This window comes from Talpa occidentalis, unplaced genomic scaffold (assembly GCF_014898055.3).
Source record: "Talpa occidentalis isolate TD23 unplaced genomic scaffold, MPIMG_talOcc4v2.1, whole genome shotgun sequence".
Lineage (NCBI taxonomy): Eukaryota > Metazoa > Chordata > Mammalia > Eulipotyphla > Talpidae > Talpa > Talpa occidentalis.
Genome location: NW_026555331.1, coordinates 144,463,200 through 144,482,984, shown reverse-complemented (window position 1 = coordinate 144,482,984; position 19,785 = coordinate 144,463,200). Strand labels below are relative to the sequence as shown.

Below are 19,785 nucleotides of genomic sequence, written 5' to 3'. Positions count from 1 at the left end.
CACAAGTAAAAAAATGGACATACTGTAAAGGGAGGGAGATGATGGAAAACTTATCATTTACCAAAATGTTATTCACTGCATAGTTGACAGTTTGCTGAGATGATTGTTTCATTGAATTTAAGGCCAGACGGTGGAGATGAGGCAGGACAGAAGCTGTAGGGAGGGGACCTAAAACCAAAGGAAGGATGAATGAGTCACGAGTCATGTGCTCTCCTTGACATTGTAACGGACCTGTCACCAGAATGTGTGATTGTATGTCATTCTATGTTGGCACATCTGAGCCAGAGTTCAGTGTCAGGACTCTGAAAACTCCTGCTCCGGTCAAAGCTCATCAACCCCAAATTTCAGACATTTCCTTTCCTTAAAAGGAAAGGGTTTTCTTGACTGAACATCGAGTCTTCCCTTTGCTTTCCCAACACTTACTCTCTCCGTTATCCTCTTAACCAGACCCAAATTCTTTGGGCAGTAGACTTAAAATCCTTTCCCTGAAATCAGTGGTGTTTCACGATCACTGGGAAATAAATGAAAATTGTAATTAAAATCGCCATCCCTTAGGAAAAGACATTGAAATTATTAAATTAAACGTAGAGCAACTCAACTCTGGGTGCTGATGAGGACCTTGGGAGTATGCAGGCAGCCTCTAAGTACCACCTCAGAAGTCACGGTCCCACTTTGTTCTGTGACCTTCAAATCGCATGCCTCATACTCATTAGCTTTAATAAATATACCTTGAAAAGACTGATCTTAACTGTGTCACAACAATAAGAATAATGTGTAGCTGTGAGACAACTAACAACCCAAATCAGCAAGAGAAAAGATAATTGGGGTAAAATTATGCTAATAGCAACTAAGCATAGTTACTGTTGGGTGGAGAATAGTATCAAGTGGGGAGAGGACAGTAAAATAAAGTGGTGGGAAAAATATTGCTGTTGGCAATGGAACATGGGAGCAGAAGACAATACCCTGTATTTAAGACAATTATGTAGCTTCTAAAACTGAAAGAAGGCCTTGGACTGCTGATTAAGCCAAGTCCTATGAACACCAAACCAACAGATGGTATGATTTCAGCCTTTGTTTGCTGTCATTCCTTTTTGTGACTGTGCATACAAATCTGTCCACTTCTTTTCTCCAAAAGTCAGAATCTGAGCACAAATACATGGATGGATAAAATGATGCTGTTTGAAGCAGCACCATCTAAATGATCTGGCCTGAAATGTGACCTCTGTCCCATGAGTTCCTCATGTGGTTAAGAGCCAGAATTGTTTTAGGGAAAATACTTGTGTGTCTTGGCTGTCCCAGCCAAACTAGACTTGCATGGCAACACGTACCTGCCAAGGAGTCACGTATTTCTCCTGTGCTGCATTTACTTCTCTAAGGAATCCTTTACACAAAGGAATCCTTTGCAACAGACACCATGTTGGACATTTTCTAGTTCCCAAATGAGGCATCTAAGACAGAGAGGACAGATGAGAGACTGGCCCCAAATCTCTCAGAATGGTTGTATGTCCAAGCGTGTGCCCTTCCCACCAGCACCTGTACAATCTGCTGCCTTATGTTTTTGTCCCATTCATAAATCAGCCACCTCCCAGATTTCCTCTTTCTAGCCTGTTCTTGCCTTCCTGTTCTCTCAGAACTTGTAGATGTAGTTACTTGTGCTTAGTAACATTTCTTTGTTTTTCATTTTATAGATTATTGTATATTTGGTGGGTATGTTTTACATTTTAGACATACCATGAACTATCATCTTGTGTGTGTGCACACACACAAACAAACACACACACAAATACTAACTAGATGCCAGAGGAAAATTTTGTTTAGACTCCACTTATATATATGTTTTTATATATCTTTTTGATTTGTAAACATTTAAAATAAGTAGTTTAGTTCTCTTGCATTTTAAGTCTTACCCATGTTGGATAGACGTTAATTACATTTTGCTTCGAAATTCAATGCCCTTTAATATGAGACTTCATAGTAATATCTGTCCCCTTAAGAGCTCCTATTTTTCAATGAGCAAGGCTAAAGAGCTTCAAAATAGGAGGGGAGAGGAGTCACAGGTAGTTTAGGCAAGACAATTTGGAGAATTCAGGCCTCTGATTGAATTGTGTTCTCCCTAGATATCAGAAAAATATCCAGTTATTTTTAAACATAAATATATTTTTATATAAACATATTTTTAGACATATTTTCATGAGGTTCCTGTACTATTCACTGGTGAAGTACTGTTTAATTTCAGTTATTCAGGTAATGCAATACTCAGTATGTGTTTTCCCTGTGTCTATTTTTTTTAAAGATAAACTTAAGTAGAAGTTCAGGCACTTTATTCTGAGACCCTGGGTAGAAATAAGCAAAAGGCTCATTGAATCCTATGTACAATATCCATGTAGAAATTGGCCTGATTTTGGCCCATTACCAGGAGAATAGCCCTGAGCTCAGAGTTTCCGTTGTTTGGGAGATGGTCATCAGTGACTTTGAAGTGCGAATTTCTATCCTTGTGAGTTTGGATATTGTTACAGCATTTTGTTGGTAGGGTCTTCCTAAATGTTTGATTATCAAAGTAGCTTTTTAATCTTTTGGGGAATCTCAGATCAAAACACAGAGATGCCATATTTGTTGAGATTTCAGGGTGTTCAAGGTCTGTTGAATCTCTTTGAAGACCCACTTGGATCCATTTAAGATGTTTCAAAGAGCTCAGTGGCATTCAGTGTGTTTTCACAGAGCAATCAACATTTTCTTTAAACAAAACGTCTGTTTTATAAACTTGAGGTGTGGTTGACATAGAACAGTGTTTCAGGTGTGTCTGTACTGATTCAATATTTGTATATATTGAGATATCTGTATATTAACATCCATGAGCATGCATTGTTATAAAGGTGTTTGCCTTGTGATGAGAATTTTCAAAATCTGACTTAGCAACTTCTGAAGAAACAGCACAGTGTTCATGATATAGCTTCCGTGATCTCTGTCATGTCCCCATGACTTACTCATTTTGCAACTGGAAGTCTGTGCCTTAAAAAACCTATTCAAGAAAGTTGAGTTATAGCAGCTGCCTTGTGGATCAAAGTGTAGAGTAAATAAATGAGCAGAAAATGAGCAAAATAAATGAATAGATGAAGTCTGATAAATGAATAAAAGCAGCCACACAGACAACTGCACATAAAAAGGATTACAATATCATTATCACTTTGCCCGCCTAAGCAAGCTAATCTGTGACTGAGGCTGTAAATAGGTCTGTATTTTGTTAAGTTATACTAAAGAACATCCATTTTTCTCTAATTTGAATATTCTAGAAATAGCTCTTGAGTTTTTAAATGTAAGTCGAGTGTTTCTGTGTTTTTTCAGAGTCAATTTTTGCCTGGGAGAATTAGGATGATTTTTCATGTTGGTCCCTGTTAGCACAGGACCTAGGCGGGGCCCCCAGACTAGCATGCTCTGAAGGGACCCTGCCATTCACCACATAATGACAAAGCATGCCCCACATGGGTAAGTGCCTAGCCAAACAGGCTTGGCCCAAAGTGGGGCCACCAAGGCCCCACAGCCTGCTACATGTCTGAGGCACCTTCTGGCGGGGAACCATAGAAAGAGGAAAAGCGTCCAGAAAAGTCTAGGATGAAAGGAGCAAAATCAAAGTATAAATCAAAGTAATGGGTGCCATTGTCAGCTCCCCCCCGCCCATCTCTCACATGTCTCTTCCAGTGTCAACATGTGTCTCCTCCATGTGTCTGCTTCCATGTCCCCCAAGTCACTGGTGAAGTTCAAGGCCGAGCAGCAGCTACACCCTTCTTCCTGTGTCTCCTCTGAGCACACCTGTGTAGAGCTCCACCTGGCCACTCAGCTCCGCCCCTCATTGGGGGGGGCAGAAAGCATGGAACCTCCCTTTTTCATGGAGATGCTTCTGTTACATAAATGGCACATTTAGTATCAGAAATGTCCTTGGTGTTTAAGCCTCTTTATTCTTAGAGAAGACAACCATTTGTGTTTAATACTTTTCTTTATTTTCATAATTGCCGCTAAATATTCTCAATCACTTTCAGATTTTTTTGCTTTATAATTACATTTCTCTGATTTATAATTTGATTTCTTACCAAACTCACACACGTTGATAGCTTTACATGTTTTATAAAAATATATTAAAGAGCCGTAACTTCCTTTCAAACAAGATATCGCATGAGTCTAAATATAATTCTTAAAATGTTAAAAGTGATTCTCATATGAATAGTGAGTGAGCACACATCAAGATTTCGTTTAGCTTAACCAGCCAGATGACAAAATCAGTTTAAAAAAGAATATATATCTCATTATTCATTGCTATATCAACTCTCTATAACGTAAATTTTAGTGTCAACCTGACCAATTTTTCCTCTATCAGTTATTTAATTTGCAGTATCCATTCATATTAAAATCTCCGCATACCCAAGATTTCTAGTAGTAACATGAATCTTACTTGGGCCCATGGTTCTAAAACTCTGGCATACACCACACTCACCTGAAGGTGTGGGCTCTACCCCAGGGTTTCAGTTGACCCTTAGGAAGTTTCCAGGGTGCTGCCTGGAAATCTGCAAGAATCACAGGAGCCCCAGCTGAAGCTGCTGTTCCGGGCCTCACCCTCTGAGAACCGCTGGTGCAGGCAGAGACACTTCCTGGGAGTCAGCAGCAGTGGGGAGTGTTCATTAAACCCCAAGGACGTCCCTGCAACCTCTGGTCGGCTCTCCTATTACTTTTCCTGGGTTTTTCTCATTTCCTTCTCCCGTCCACTTCTGCACACAAGGTCACACAAACCCAGCTGCATCCCAGGGCGCATCCCTAAGTTTGAACATCTGTGACTCCTGATAAGGGTCAAACCCCCATGACCTTCCCCACAGAGGCCTGGCCTCCCTCCTCGTTTGTTTCATTTCTGTCAGTGATTTCAGTTTCCCTATCAGTCAGGACTAGAATGCCTTGTCAACTAGAATGTGCTTTTTATTTTTTTCAGTGAGGATAAGCACAGACTCTTGTAGTAGGAGAACTGGGCATACTGTGTGGAGAACCAAAATACAGATGGTAGCCAGCTGCCGCTAGGTCTTCAGCTTCACAAATTGTAAAGAATGGCCCCAAGGAGGAAATGTCCCGTATTACCTAATGTATAAATGTTTAATGGAATAATTGAAAACTACCTGGAAATTTATGTGTGGGTGTTGTTTTAAAAATTTCTGTGTAAAATAATATATTTCTAAGGAGGGCCGCTGTTTATATTTCTAATAAAATAGATATGATTTGATTTCTCAAATCATTTTATTTTGTTCAGGGGAAATGCTCACTCTTAGAAATAGATGCTATGGAGGAGGGTCCAGGCAGGGGAGTCCCTCGGTCATTAAGAGGGAGCTGCAAGGATGTGTGTCTCTCTTTCCAGGACCACGAGACCTCATTTCCCAGGGCACTGTCAGCTCAGAGGCTCTCCCCACGGTGGTGCTTTCTAGATGGTGAGTGTTTCTATGTTTCATGGAGGGCCCAGGGGCACAGCAGAGCAAGGTACTGGTGGATAGAATGGCCTCTAGATGATGCAGAAACCTTTCATGTGGCTTCCACATAACTGGTATGTATCAATCAAATGATGTGGACTTGATGCCACGCAATTTCCTGAAATCACTTCCCACCACACAAACTGGCCAATGGACTGAACTTCTCAGCATCACATCACCCGAGCTGACCCTTCCTTTCATTATAGCTTTCCTGACAAATGCTGAGTGCCTGCCTTAAATTCGGGCTGTTGGATGGATTTAGTAATCTTGGGATAGGTAGTGATTTGTATCTTGTTGGCTTACTATGGAACTCTCCTATTATTTTCATTGACCCATCCATCCTCTCAGCATGAGGTATAAATTTTTGTGAACTGTAGAAAATTTTAGTTGCATTCACATCTGCCCTGCAGAGCATGATCCACTGAATGTGTAACAATTCAGTTATTTTCCGATTGGCTAATGAGCTCACTTTCCATATCAATTATTGCTCATTCCCTAGATGCAACCTACTCCTTCTTTTTATCCATCTGCCCATGTTGCAATACATTGCTGCTTGCATACTACCCGGTATAGCTACTACCCAGTGTAGCTGCTACCTGGTGTAGCTACTATCCAGTTCTCGCTCTTGTTGATGTGAACACAGGGTTTTCAGTGTACACCTCACTTGCTTATCTGTGTGTGCATCTGACAGGATGTACATGTGGGTAAGAGTAGGACCAGACCTGTAAGAGTGGGGCCATATTATGAAAGTGAGCAGTTGTGTCCAGATGAGATTAACCCACATAAATCATGATGTGGGTTTTCATTAATGGCTTGTCAACTGCTGCAGAGGATAATTTACACTGCTTTTCCTTCTCTACTCCCAAGTGTTTGAGAGACACGATCATTTATTTTCCTGTATCTGGAAGAACAACTTCCAGTTAAGAAAATTATGAAAATTGATAGGAAGCATTCTATATAGTTTATTCTGTATAGAGCCTTAAATAAAATGACCAAAGTTGATGATGGCCTTAACCTGGTTAATATTTTTACTGCAAATGATTTTGTTTAAAATCTCTAAAAGTTGGTTTTAGCCATGGTTACAAAAGAACACGGTAAAGTTAAGTCCTTCTTAGGCAGATTTTATTCTCCTGTGGCTTTTAGAGGGCAGGGATCATGAAAGTCTTATTTCTCTGCCCAGTTCCTTTTGCACAGAAACTGCTCATTAAATATTTATGATTTTTTTGATGATGATTGATTCTTTGCATTTTAACTTTTTCTCCTAGTACTAAGTACTTTGTAGGAAATCTATTTATAATATTTAGACTGTTAGATAGATTTAAGTGAGGAGGAAGATAGAAATCTTTTGAATATTAAGAAAAATCAGAGATTTTAGAAACCCCAAATTTGTACTTAACAAATTTTTTTTTTTTCTCAAACCACAGATGTAGTCAGTCTCTTTTAGGAATGCTTAAATGGTTTTTGTTTGTTTGTTTTGCTATTTTGACTTTCTTCAGACATAGCTTAGAGACTCAATTTTAAAATGAAATGATTCCTTTAAGGCCAGATGTGGTTCCTGGCTCTGTATCTTCAAGCTCTTTTCCAAAATAAGAATTGCTGCCTTAGGAAGTCTGGCTAATGTAACTGTGCATACAGCACGGAGCAAGGAATTCTGTCTAGGGATAGGAGGTTGAGACTAAGGAAGCCATATGAGCTGATCCTTAAAAGCTAAGTAAGCTGTGGATACGAGCTAGGGGGGAGGGCTTTCTAAGCAGTGGGGTAGCTGTGGCAGAGGCATGGAAGAGCTGAGGTTTGCTTAATAGAGTCAGGGACTGGCCAATAGTCCAGCATGCCTGGAATGCAAGGCCTTTGACTGACATAGGAGGAGAAAAAGTTGAAAGTTGGTGCCAGGCACAGTACACTCTGATGTCATATAAATTTTTTATTTCCTAGCAACTTCTGCTGATCGCTTTTATCGAATAGACAGATCTCAGGTAAGTTTTCTTGAGTGGACTTATGAAAGTGAAAAATTTTATTGGCGGCTGATCTTGTGAAGTTTACCAGCAAAATAACTGAAGCATTTACAAATTTTGGAATGTGTTTGTAGCCTAAACTATGCATTTTTAATTTGCCTTCATGTGTTTTGTGACTTGTGGACCCAAGAGATATGGCTTGACCTTGCGAATGAGTAGAGAAAATAACCAGACTTGTAAATATTATCACCAGCTTGCACGCCAACTTTTCATTTATACTGCTATTTTTACTGCTTCCCAGACAGTTCTTTTTAATTTCATATATGTTTTTTTAATTGGGGTAACATTGGTTTACAACACTGTATATGATTTAAAGGTCTAGGATCACCCTCTTCAGGGGTATAAACTCACACCACCAAGGCACCTATATTCCTCCACATAGTCAACTTTTATGTCTCTGTGGAGACTCATTCTCTGTGAGTCTGAAGGAGAAAGACAAGTACCAGTCTTCACTCATGTAAGCTGTAAAGAAATGAAACAAAGAACAGATAAAACTAAGTCAAAACAAACCCCAAAGAATGTGACTGCAGAATTGAGGCTACCAAAGGGGTGGGGAGCAAAGGCAGGAAGGGGCTCAGGGGCTGTGGGTGAGGACTGTGAGTGCTTTGATGGGGGGTATGGTATGTGACATGCATTTGGGGAGGTACGAGTCTGTACCCTTAAATCACATACAATGTTGTAAACCAATGTTACCTCAATGAGAAAAATATAAGAAAACCAAGTTCATGTTTCGTTAGCAAGTTTAAGATGCCAAGTGCATGTCTAAGTTACTGAGTCTCAAGTCATTACTTCCCAGAGGAGAGTAATGAAATGGTAAAGCTCAATCACATCAAGTGCTCGAAGGTCCAGATTCTCCTGGGTGAGGAAGAGTATGGTATGGAGTCCAGTGATAAAGCCAGGTGTTAACCATACCACTTAGCCTTGACCAGACCCTGGGGTGAAGTCAAGACCAAGCTGGAACCAGTTGCATATGGGGAAGGCATGTCTTGGGTAAGATTTGGGCAGAAAAGGCAAGACCATCTCTGGTTGTGCCTAACAAGATCCCGGTCAACTGGGAATCCCAATCCAGAAGAGATTCGGCTCTTGCCCTTACTAGCCTCTTGCTGCTCTGCCGCCTCCAGGAAGGGGTGTCCACTGCTCAGGCCTCTAACCAGGCCCTCTGGCCGCCTGATGCATCACTGAATTTCACTGTCCCTCAAGACCAAGAAGTCTTCGCCATGTCACCTTTCAGAACACAGATTTGCACTTGACCAACTCATTTTCTTCCTTAGGAACATTTGCATTTCGTGATGGAGATTTCCCACGATGAGATTTTTATTCTGGACCCAGACATGGCGCTGTCCCAGCAGGCGGGCACGCCTCCAGGAATGCCTGACTTGGTGGTGGAGCAAGCCTCAGGGTGAGTAGGCATCTGCCCTGGGGGTGTAGTGGTGGGGCTGGCCGTAGGGTAACATGCACTTGGATTTGGACTTGACATTCTCGTGACACCAAACTTAAAATGCAGATTCCTTGTGATGACTCTTTAGAGTGAGATATACCTGGTTCCATTATAAGTCTGTCTTATGAATAACTGTGTAAAATCACTCAAAACCACCTGGATTTGTATCATGCTCAAAGGTTCCATACCCACCACACCAACACTCCCTACAAGACAAGAAAGCACTGGCATTTGCTTTTGAGCTTATGCATCTGTGCTTGACGGTGTTATCCAAATAGACACTGACACAGGTGCTCTGCCATTGCTTTCCTATTCCTTCCTTCTTTCTCCTCTTCTTGCTCCTTTCTTCCTCTTTTTGCTTTGTCCAGGCAGCCCGAGACATGTAAATTATGCAACGATATCTACGACACACCACACACTAATGAGGAGCCACACAGTGTGACAGACGTATTTCTTATTTCCCTGTCACCACTTCTTGACTTAATCATCTTGAGAAACCTGTCTCCTCATCTGTAAGATGGAAATAATAGCAATACCTACTGACAAAATTGAGGAATAAATGAACTGATCTGTGTAAAACATTTAGAGCAATCCCCTGTTCTCTCTAGATAATCATGAAGTATTATATTGTTATCCTCACACGACTCTGCGTGTTGGGTGCTCTTATTATACTAAATTCATAGCCTAGAGAATTGCGGCTCAGTGGATCTTGTAACTTTCCGAGGACTACTCAGAAAACAAAAGGAAAGACAGGGATTTAGTCCCAGGCTTTCTGATTTCATGTATTTATTCATTACATTGAATCATCCAATATTATGAATATTTCTAGTTATTTCAATATTTAAAAAATATTTATTGGGAGGACACTTTGTGAACAGGTACATCAGCACTTGGGGAACACAGTGAAAATTAAAGCCAAACATGAGGCTGTCTCTGCTTTGTGAAGTCAATTTAACATCAGTGCCTACTGCTGTACAAAGCAGGACCATTCAAATAAGGGTTCCCTGGAAAGCACATACAGGTGCACCAAGATGGGGCACACACCTGGTGCACGCATACTCACACTGTAGGGACAGACAGAGTCACCGAGTAGCCCTGACCCTGGCTCCTCGTCTTCCTTGGTTTGTTTGACCTTTGCTGCTCTTGGGGAATGTCTCTCTCTGTCAGGGACAGCTGAGGCCCATGTGTGTCCCGAGTCTGTGGGGAGTCAGGAGGCAGCGGTGGCAGGATGGGCAACATATATATCTGTGTTTAGGGAGCCAGAGCATGAAGGGAAGCTCTAAGCACAAGGGCTGGCATAATGTAGCCCCAGGAATTCCAAAAGGTGGTGGAGAAGGCTCCCTTGGTTGATATGTACAGCAAACCAGGCCGTCTGTTGTGCGCAGGGCAAGTGAGACTCTGTGTCCTCTGCAGAAGTGGTGGATACTAGAGTCTAGGAGTCCCCCCGCCAAAAAAAAAAAAAAAAAAAAAAAAGGGAAAAGAAAGAACAAGAAAAAAGCTGGGCTCCCACCCCTGCGCTAACAGAGTAATCCCATTTTGCCAAGCATGACCTGGTCTTTGCCTCTTAGTCTCCTTCCTTGTCAATTAATGGTCACAAGAAATGACTTTGTCCTAGTTTAGATCTGTTAGCTTTAGCTCCAAAACTTAAGCAGCCTGAATGTTCACTAGAACTGCAGTCAGTGCTTTCTTATTTCTCATCAGTTGCCCCCTCTGGAAATAATTCAGGAGCAGAGAAGCAGTAAGAGAGGGTGAGTTTAGCTATTGAGTTGTTGGAAAAGTCATGATGCATTTTTGCTTGAAAAACATAGAAAAGATACGTCATGACTTTTCAACAACCTGATATTTCCTCATCTGCATCCCACAACAGACTCCATTCCTTTTTATATTTGGGTCCTATTAAAAAATCACTGAATCTGGAAGTTCAGTTTTCTCATCTGTAAAGAGGGCAGAGTCACAAGGAGCGGCTGATGATGGTTGAGAAAATTAAATAAATGCGAAGGACCTAGTAAGTAGGAGTGGCTTCTCTTCTCCCATCAGAAGACAGGAATCGTCCCAAAGAGCAGACTAGCTGTGGCGGACTCGGAATGCTAACCCCCTTCTTCCCCCCAGGATGGCAGACTGGTGGAGCCCCGTCCTGCGGCAGCGCATGCTGAGCGATGGTGGGCTGGGCATGATAAGTCCGCACTATGAGGACTCAGATATGAAAGATTTCAGCCACTCCCGTGGGCTACAGTAAGAGCTCTCTCTTCTTTTCCTGTGTGCTGCGGGGAGAGGGCTGCATGGGGTGCCCCAGGGGCAGGTCCCCTTGATCCTGGAGCTCCAGCTGTGTCTGCACTCATGGGCCATTTCACCCGCCTCGCTCGCTCTGCCGAGGGCATTCGCTTTCCGTTCCTCTTGCTCTTGCCTGGCTGAGACCTTGCACGTGGATCTCGGAACACCTTCAGTGCTTGCTTTGCTGGATTCTGGTGTTGCCCAGGTGTCTCTGTGTTTGCCCCCCTTGAAGACCTGCATGCGGGTGATAGCAAAGAGTCTGGAATGTCAGCTCTGTCCCGTGTGTCTCTGGTCTTGCTCTGTCGCTGCCAAGTGGTTTTGCCAAGTGGTTTTGCGACTGCTCTTGTGTGGCTTCTGTCCTCTGGTTCACTTGTTCAGTTAGCATTTGTTCCTGATCAGGAGAGCAGGCGTGCAAGATTTCTCTGGGGTCTGAATGTGGTCTGGAAGTAGGTGCACATTGGGGTTTGGTGACAGTATTGGCCCTTTGTGTCTGGCGATTCCTCCTTCTTGTCATCATCCCTGCTTTCGGGGCAGGTTCTAGGTGGGGTCTGAGGTCCTGGACATGCTTGTTCACACGCTCACCCTCACGCTTTGACTGCAGGACAGTCGCCCCATTTCAGTGGTCATACAAGTTCATTACAATTCATGATGTGAGGCTGTCTCCAGCCTGTCCCAGGTCCTAATCAAAGAGGGACGGCGGTCTTGTACCCGTGGGTCTTACCATTTTACAAAATAACAATATTATCAAAGTCCTTAGAAACCTGCCCTTCACTGAAGAAGCAAGACAGTGCATTTTTCCTAAGATAGATGGGAAGCAATTTTGGTGTGACACAGGGGAGAAAAAGAGAAATCTGAAACTAATTGTTTCTTTGGTAAAGGTTCAGCTCAGGTGTCCTGAGGGCAAAAGGCGACTGTGTTTTAATTGCTTCTCTGTACAAATTTTTATTTTGTTGTCCACAGAGTGGAAAAGAAAAAAAATGAATTACCAAGGATTTTCCTTTTTAATTAAACCATGTTGGTTTCTGATGGCATTTTGATTGTTTACAATTCAGGGTATTTTTCCATTTCTTTCTTGTACAAAATTGAGACTTGTGAAACCAGGATGAATCAGCCACCCAGAGTGGCCTTCAACCTGTAGGCAGATTTATTTGAAAATTAGAGTTTTAATCAGCCACAGAAATAGAAATTAAGCCTAGACAAACCAAAATGTGTATTTTAGTTGTCCTTATAGATCAGCTGTAATTGCTTTCCAGAAAGTCGAGCGTGATCACAACTGAGTTTCCCATGCCAATTTTCCTGTATGTAGTATAATAAGGGATATTTCTGATTTATATATGCAGTGATTGTTTCTAAGATGGGAATATGCTATTCAAGAATCAGAAATGCATGTGCCACTTTATATAACAGCTTTTTAAAGCCCTGTATCAAAGTCAACTCGCGTTTTATTTGGGTTATATCACCCTTCCAGGGTTCTCTCAATTCTGGATAGATCACCCACTGGCAGCTCTTGGTTTTCCTGGTCATCTTGACTACCATAGCCCTTAGATGTAGTTGACTCTTCTGCAATACTTTTTGATGGATTCACTGGGAAAACAAGTAGCCACATTCAATCACTCAGGCCTTGAGTTCTTTTCATGAAATGGTGGTTTTAGATCACTAAAAAGATATAAAATATCCCATTTTCCATTCATTCTTTAATTTTGTTCATTATTACTGTAATTCCTTATTTCCTTCTACTTCTTTATTTCCTTCAGAAATGATCTCTGATACAAATAGGTGTCATTGCAGCTAGGAAATGATGTTGTAATATCATTGTAATTATAAAAAGGTGTATAATGATGTCAGTGAGAGCTAGAACTGATATAATAATGCCGTTTACTTTGCTTCATAAACTATCTTTAGTCCTTTTCAACAACTTTTAAATTTCACCATTGCTTAACAGGTCGGTAATCTCAGGCTTACAGAGTTTAAAATATTTTTCTACCATACTTCACTTTCCCAAAGGACCATTGCTAAGGCAGAGAGCCCAGAGCCCCGCAGCCCAAGATTTGTTTTGGTTTCTGTATTTTTAATATTTATGTAGTGAAAAAAATCTACAGTATAGGGAAATGATATATGCACATATGTAGAAGTGTGCATATGTACGTGTGTAAATAAATGTGCACACACATACACACAAATTTACTAAAAGGTATAAATACGGTAGAGAATTTGAAGAATTTTTTTTTACTTAAAAAAGAGATAGAAATAAATAGAATGATGATAAACTTATTTTTAAATTATTAAATGTATAGTAAATATGCCTCAATCTCATTAAGTACAATAATTATCTGAAAAAGACTCACGGGCCAGCCAGTCATCCTGATATATCTCGGTGTTGTCTTGTTTTATTTGCATTATTTGCATTATTTGCATTTTTCAATTCATAATCTAAAGCAGCGTCAGTACATATTGCTTTATGGGGTTTTGGGTTCATTTTGTATTACCATTTTGCCTTTCGTCACCTACATCATACAACACATCATACAATGCGTAAGCATTTGGAACTTGCTATTTTCATTTAGCATCATGTTTTGAAAATATATCCATATTTATATATGTAGATTAAAATCAGTTGATTTGGCATAGAATATTGAACACAGATATGCCATAATGTATGTTGGAATCTTGAAAGTGATTTCTAATATTTTATTATTTAAAAAAATTCACTCACCATCCCGTCACAGGCATCCTTTCATCTTGCAATATGTATATGCAGTCTAAACTTTACTCTTTATTGCAACATTTACCTGCTAGTTAGTTATATTTAAGAATCAGTGTGTAAAAAGGGCCTGAAGGGTTATTTTCGTATTCTAACTGTCATTGGCATCTGTTACTTTCACTTTTAAAGTTCTAACTTGGAGGTGGGAAAATTCAATTTTAACATCCTGTTCATAACGTTAAAAATCCCACGGTATTAAAAACAAAAGGGAAAATTTGAATTTTGAAAATAGTATTTATCAGAATTTGCAGGATACCACTGAAGTGATATTCACAGGATGATTTATGGCTCTAAATTCATCTATGAAGGGGAAAATGATTGCAGAAAAATAATGCATGCAATTTGATGACTAGAAAAAGAATACCAGAGTAGAGAACAAAGAAACAAGAGGGAAGATGAATAAGAAAGAGAAATACAGGAATCACTGACAGGGAGAATAAAACAAAATAACATGATTAACCAAGAATATATTTTTTAAATGCTTCCTTAAAAAGCTAACTAAGTGAGGCGTTCTCAGAAGTGATTCTGAGAAGAGTGACTTTAAAAAATAAAGAAATACAGGAGACAGGAGTGTAACAGCAGTGCTGCCTCCCACCCTCTCCCTCCATGCCCCCACACATCTGCTCTCTGAGACCCTTTCTCCTCCAGACTGAGATCAAGCCAACCCCCTCAGCCTCTGCTCTGGTTTCTTCATAGTTTTACACTTGAGTTTCTAATAGCCATCAACCTCCCCCATACTTCAGGGAGAGTGAAAGGGAATGAACAACAGAATAAATTAGGTTTTCATTCTCTCTTTCTGCCTCCCTCCCCCACCCCCATAAATAGGACACAACTATACACAGATTCCCATAATTCCAAAGAAGGGTGCCCAGCACATTTAGGGTCTTCAAAACCAAAGAACATAGTAAAAGTCAATTTTGGAATAGTTGTTGAGAGATGGTTGACTCATTATTATCTAGAACAGATTTGGTTTTAAGTTCAAAAATATTTCAGTGTCTAAGAAAGTTCCTCTTAAAACACCATAATTCTGGAAACATTTGCTTTTATCTGTGGATTCCTACTAGCTGGCCATTCATGGGCAACTGTGACCTATTTGCTCTGCAAGTAGGTGACCTAATGCTCTGCAAACCAAAATGCTCTGCAAAACAAAATTGTGACCTAATGCTCTGCAAACCACAGCAGAGCGTTCCTTGACTACCTACGGACAATAGTCTGTACCGCGAGGCAGGCCTGGAAACACCTAGGCTGCTGTTGACCTGATCATGTGACTCTCCATGGTGGTCTCGGATAACTCTTCCTGTGATAACATCAAATACTCTGCTGACACAAATATCTCTTGACATATGTCTCATGATGTCCCCTTCTCTGTTCCTCATAAAACTTTCTCCCTCATTAAAATTCCACCCTCCAGACCTTACTCCTCATACCCCTGTCTCGTGCCGAAGTTCTACCAGCCTGTGTGCTTTCAATAAATGGCACAAGACCTTCTACTCCAGTAGCAGTCTTGCCTTGCAAACCTGCTCCACGGCTGCCGTGTCCCTCACCGAGTTTCCCTCTGCAGAGGGGCCAACAAAGTTCCTGTCACAACATTTATCATTACTTTTATCACCACAATTAGTGTCAGGATTCTATTTCATTTTGGCCCGAAGGAAGACTTTTCCCACTTTAGGCTCTATGAGATTTAAAAAAGAAAGAAAATAGACAGTGAATGAAAATTTTAGGGTGCTCTTTCCAAGTTCTCTTTGTGAAAAGGACAGACTTACCTCTGAGTCAAATGAGTTCAGGGAAAATATGTAAAAGAACTGCAAGGTATTCTTTAGTTTCTAAATGAGAATCATCTAGTTCTATTTTCCTGGTTCTTATATTTTGTGGTTATGCAAAAAAAAAAAAAAGCAAAAACAAAAACAAAATTCATTGAAAGAAATGCACTTTGTCTTAGTATCTCTAATCCTGCACCTGAAGGAGCTAAAGGGAAGGACAATTACTATTACAGAGCATCTTCCACCAGACTAACATGCTGGGGAGAAAGTGCATGACCCACCTGAAGGCAGACGACATTCAATCAGGACACCTGAGTCATGGCAGGTATCCTTCACCTTTATCAGCTAACAGGACTGATGGATTTTTTTTTTAAAAAAAAGTATTTATTTATGCATACAAGAGCTGGGGTGCAGGCCAGAGATGCGGGGGTTGAGAGGGTTCACCAGAGACAGAGTGGGGCATAGAACAGGTGGATCCACCAAAATACACTGCTGAGGGGAGCAGCGGGAGAGACAGGAGAGGTCTGCTGCGCCATGTGGGTCACCTCCCTGGCCGGGGGTCGAACTTACACTGCAGTAACTATAGATAGCTTCATAGTGCTGCATCTTAACCCCTTGTGCCACCAGGTAGGCCCCGAGGACTGATGGATTTTGATGTTTGGGAGAGCATGCCTGTCTCTAGCAAGAGATACTGTTATTAATCACTAAACTGTAATGTATCTTATATAATTTATGATTTCACTGGATTCTAAGAAATAGGTTAAGCTTTTGGTTTGTCGTATATCTATTGAGCAAATATCGAGCCCCTTCTAGATGGGAACAGTATAAATACCTAGTCCCTGAAGATAGAAAACTAAAGAGTAACTTTTGACCTTGAAGATCTCATATCCAAAAGGGATATGATGGTTGCTTCTATGTGCCTGAGGGGATATGTGCAGAGAATGTAGAAACAGGAGGGATAGAATTGGCTGCTTTTTCTTAGCTTCACTTTGTTTTTATATGAAAAGGACAAATCCCTAAAGAATTAATGAAGATGTTAATCTCAAAGAAAACAGCCTTTCTAAGGGTACTATGCATTATCCTATGCACACGGGCAGATATATATCTGCTTTTTGGCATCATATAACCATAAATGCCCTCTCAAATAATTGAAGGTACTCAACGACATTCAGCATCACATACCTGATATGTGCTTAAGGAAGTTGTTAGAACGGACTAGTTATTCAGAGGTATCCAAAATACCTAGTGAGATAAACTGAGAACTTGGCCTTTTTAGTATCATCTACAATTCTGAGAACCTCCTATTAAGAAGACAGCCCTGAAACTCTTGTGGATCACCTATTGATCCCCAGTCCTGGGGTGCAGAAAAAGGCATATTTTACATCCAGCACAGAGAACCAACCAAAATCTCCAGGTGTGGCAGTCAACAGGTGTAAGGATTTGGCACGGCGGGGTATATATCTCCAACAAGACCTTCCCCTTTCCAAAAACTCACAGGTTTTAGGCACCGCATGGAAAGAGTCCTCCATCCCCTCGTGGTTTCCACTATTTCCTGTATCCAGCTTCTTCTTGGAACATTAGTTGGTGACCTGACCCCAACAATTACCCTTATAAAAGGATAATTGTGTTTCTTGTTAATACTCCAGGTTTCCACAGGAAGACAAGCCCATTGAGAAATGATTGTGGTTGTGGAAATATCCTTCAGACGTCACAATCAGATAAGAGGGAGAAAATTAATCTTCTTAGTGGGATGCAGGTTTTGCTGGAATATATCTTAGAGATGAAATCAGGGCTGTCAGGATAGAAACAGCCCCTTTCGTCTGTTTCTCTAAGATATTGGGTCCCATCCTTACTTGCCTTCGGCTGGTTTAAATCTCACCCTCCCTGGTTAATCACTCAATCTGGATAAACTTCCTTTCTTCTTCTTTTTCTCCCTGTCTTCACTCAAATTGTTACCTTCTTTATTTAGCAAGCCCATAATAATACTCTGTCATTTATGTGTGCAAAATATTGAGAGGTTTTGCTCTGTTCTTTTCTATAATTGCTCCTCAGCAGTCATGCATTTGGAGAAACTAAACCATTTGGTGGAAATGGAGTTACATTTCAGTTACAAGTACAGCTGTTGGCAGGGTATGAATAGAATTCCTTAGGCACCACAGCTCATTTTGAACAACACTGAAAAAAAATTCTAAGGTAAAAGTGCTCTAATATTAAACAGCCATTTATTTAAAAAGATGCCAAGAAATTCTGCCCTTCCATTTTCGTGAGTCTCAAACTTTGCCAGTGTTTCCAGCCTGGGAACATGTCATTACTGGTAAGTAGTTTTGCACCGTACTTGGTAGGGGGCGCATTCAGTAAGGCAGGCTGTCGGATGGATGGCTGGACAGACAAACACACGGATGGACAGACAGACAGACTGATAGACAGATGGGTGGATGGATGGGTGGGTGGATGGACGGATGTTAGTGAAAAGGTGCTCTATCAAGCCAAAGCAAATGCCTACTTGTAATGCTACAGGGTAACCCACTGCAAATCACATGGCAATTTTCATAAAATGATACATAAAACACTAAACACATTTGTTAGTCTTTGGAATCCATTTCTGTATTTCACATTGTGATATTTCTGCTTGATCCAGGGGGTTCACATATGGAAATAATAAAGATGCACTGAATCTCTGACTCAGAGAGATGTTGCAGTTTTATCAGTGAGAAAATAAAAGATAACCATGGTGGGTATAGGAAGACAACGGTGCTGTTGAGCACAGGAGCCTGGGGTGGGGATGAAGAATCACATCTGGGGTCCAGTGTAGTGAGAGGCTAGCATGTCTCCATGTCCTATCTCAACATGTATCCATTTTGCCAATGAAGTTTAGCCCTTGAAGATTTTTCAATATTCTGTGGATGGTGAGCAAGAAACTTGGCATGTAGGGAACCATCAACTATCAAAAGTTTATGGAGGAAACAGAGTAGTGGGACTTTCTAGGGATTTGCAACAGAAGGAAGCCAGAGGTGAAGCCAGAATATTGGGAATTATAGGTTTTTCTAAAGAGGATTCCCTACTGGTTTTCTGCAAGTATAATCCGTTGGTTGGATGCTAGAATAATGTGCCTTTTCTATTCCTTTACTTTCTCCCTTTTTTAAAAATTAGACAGGCAACTAATTTGAAGCATTTCTAAATTGAAGCATTATATCTTTTATATCTACTTGACTGTACTGTCTCTATATACTATTTTTCCATGTCTCTTTAAAATGCTGAAATGTTTCCCAGGTGTTTTCATATTTTAGGTAACAAGAACTGTGATAGTCAAATTTTACTGTTGAATAAACTGGGGAAATATAAGTTTTTCAACACCACCACTTTCTTTTATTTGTGTCTTCCCTAAGTGCCCTGCCTGTCTTTGCCCTTTTCTTCTCATCTGAACCCGGATTTCAAAAATCCTTCCCCTCATTTTGTTGCAGTTCTTAGCGATAAACAGTAGGTGGCAGTGAAATCTCAAGCTCAAAGGGTACTGAGGGGCTTCCACTCTCAGCTGACTTAAGGAGAAACTGACAGTGGAATTTTAGAAACACCAAAATATAACTAAATGCAGGGGCTAATTAAAAATAGCACAGAAGGTAATTCAAGTACAGCTCATGTGGGGATCATCAGGGAATATATGGACGATGGAGAATCTTACAGGATAGGAAATGATGAGAAAGAAGGGACTTAGTGGATATTTTTCTTTTTCCTTCTGGCTTATTTCACTGAATATAATTCCTTCTAGCTCCATCCATGTTGCTGCGAATGGCATGAGTTTATCTTTTTTGATTGCTGAATAATATTCCATTGTGTAGATATTTTCACATTGTGCATATATATGTACCACATCTTCTTGATCCAGTCATCTATTTTTGGGCATTTGGGTTGTTTCCAGGTTTTACCTATTGTAAATAGTGCTGCAATAAACATATAGCAGGAATATAGGGGAACCAAATAAGACATCAGTGCAAAAAATAATAACAGTACAAAACACAACAAAGCAAAAATGAACAATTATAAACCA

At 40.6% G+C, this 19,785-nt stretch overlaps 1 protein-coding gene across 2 annotated transcripts in view; it reads left to right on the top strand.

Annotated features, from left to right (window-relative positions):
- Window positions 1-19,785, top strand: part of DGKI (diacylglycerol kinase iota) — a 377,484-nt gene that overhangs the window by 296,181 nt on the left and 61,518 nt on the right. For both annotated transcript variants that reach the window (XM_054692700.1, XM_037514044.2), the window contains 4 exons: window positions 5,390-5,459; window positions 7,431-7,471; window positions 8,782-8,909; window positions 11,058-11,180. In XM_054692700.1, the coding sequence (XP_054548675.1) occupies window positions 5,390-5,459; window positions 7,431-7,471; window positions 8,782-8,909; window positions 11,058-11,180 (362 nt within the window). The remainder of the gene's footprint in view (window positions 1-5,389; window positions 5,460-7,430; window positions 7,472-8,781; window positions 8,910-11,057; window positions 11,181-19,785) is intronic.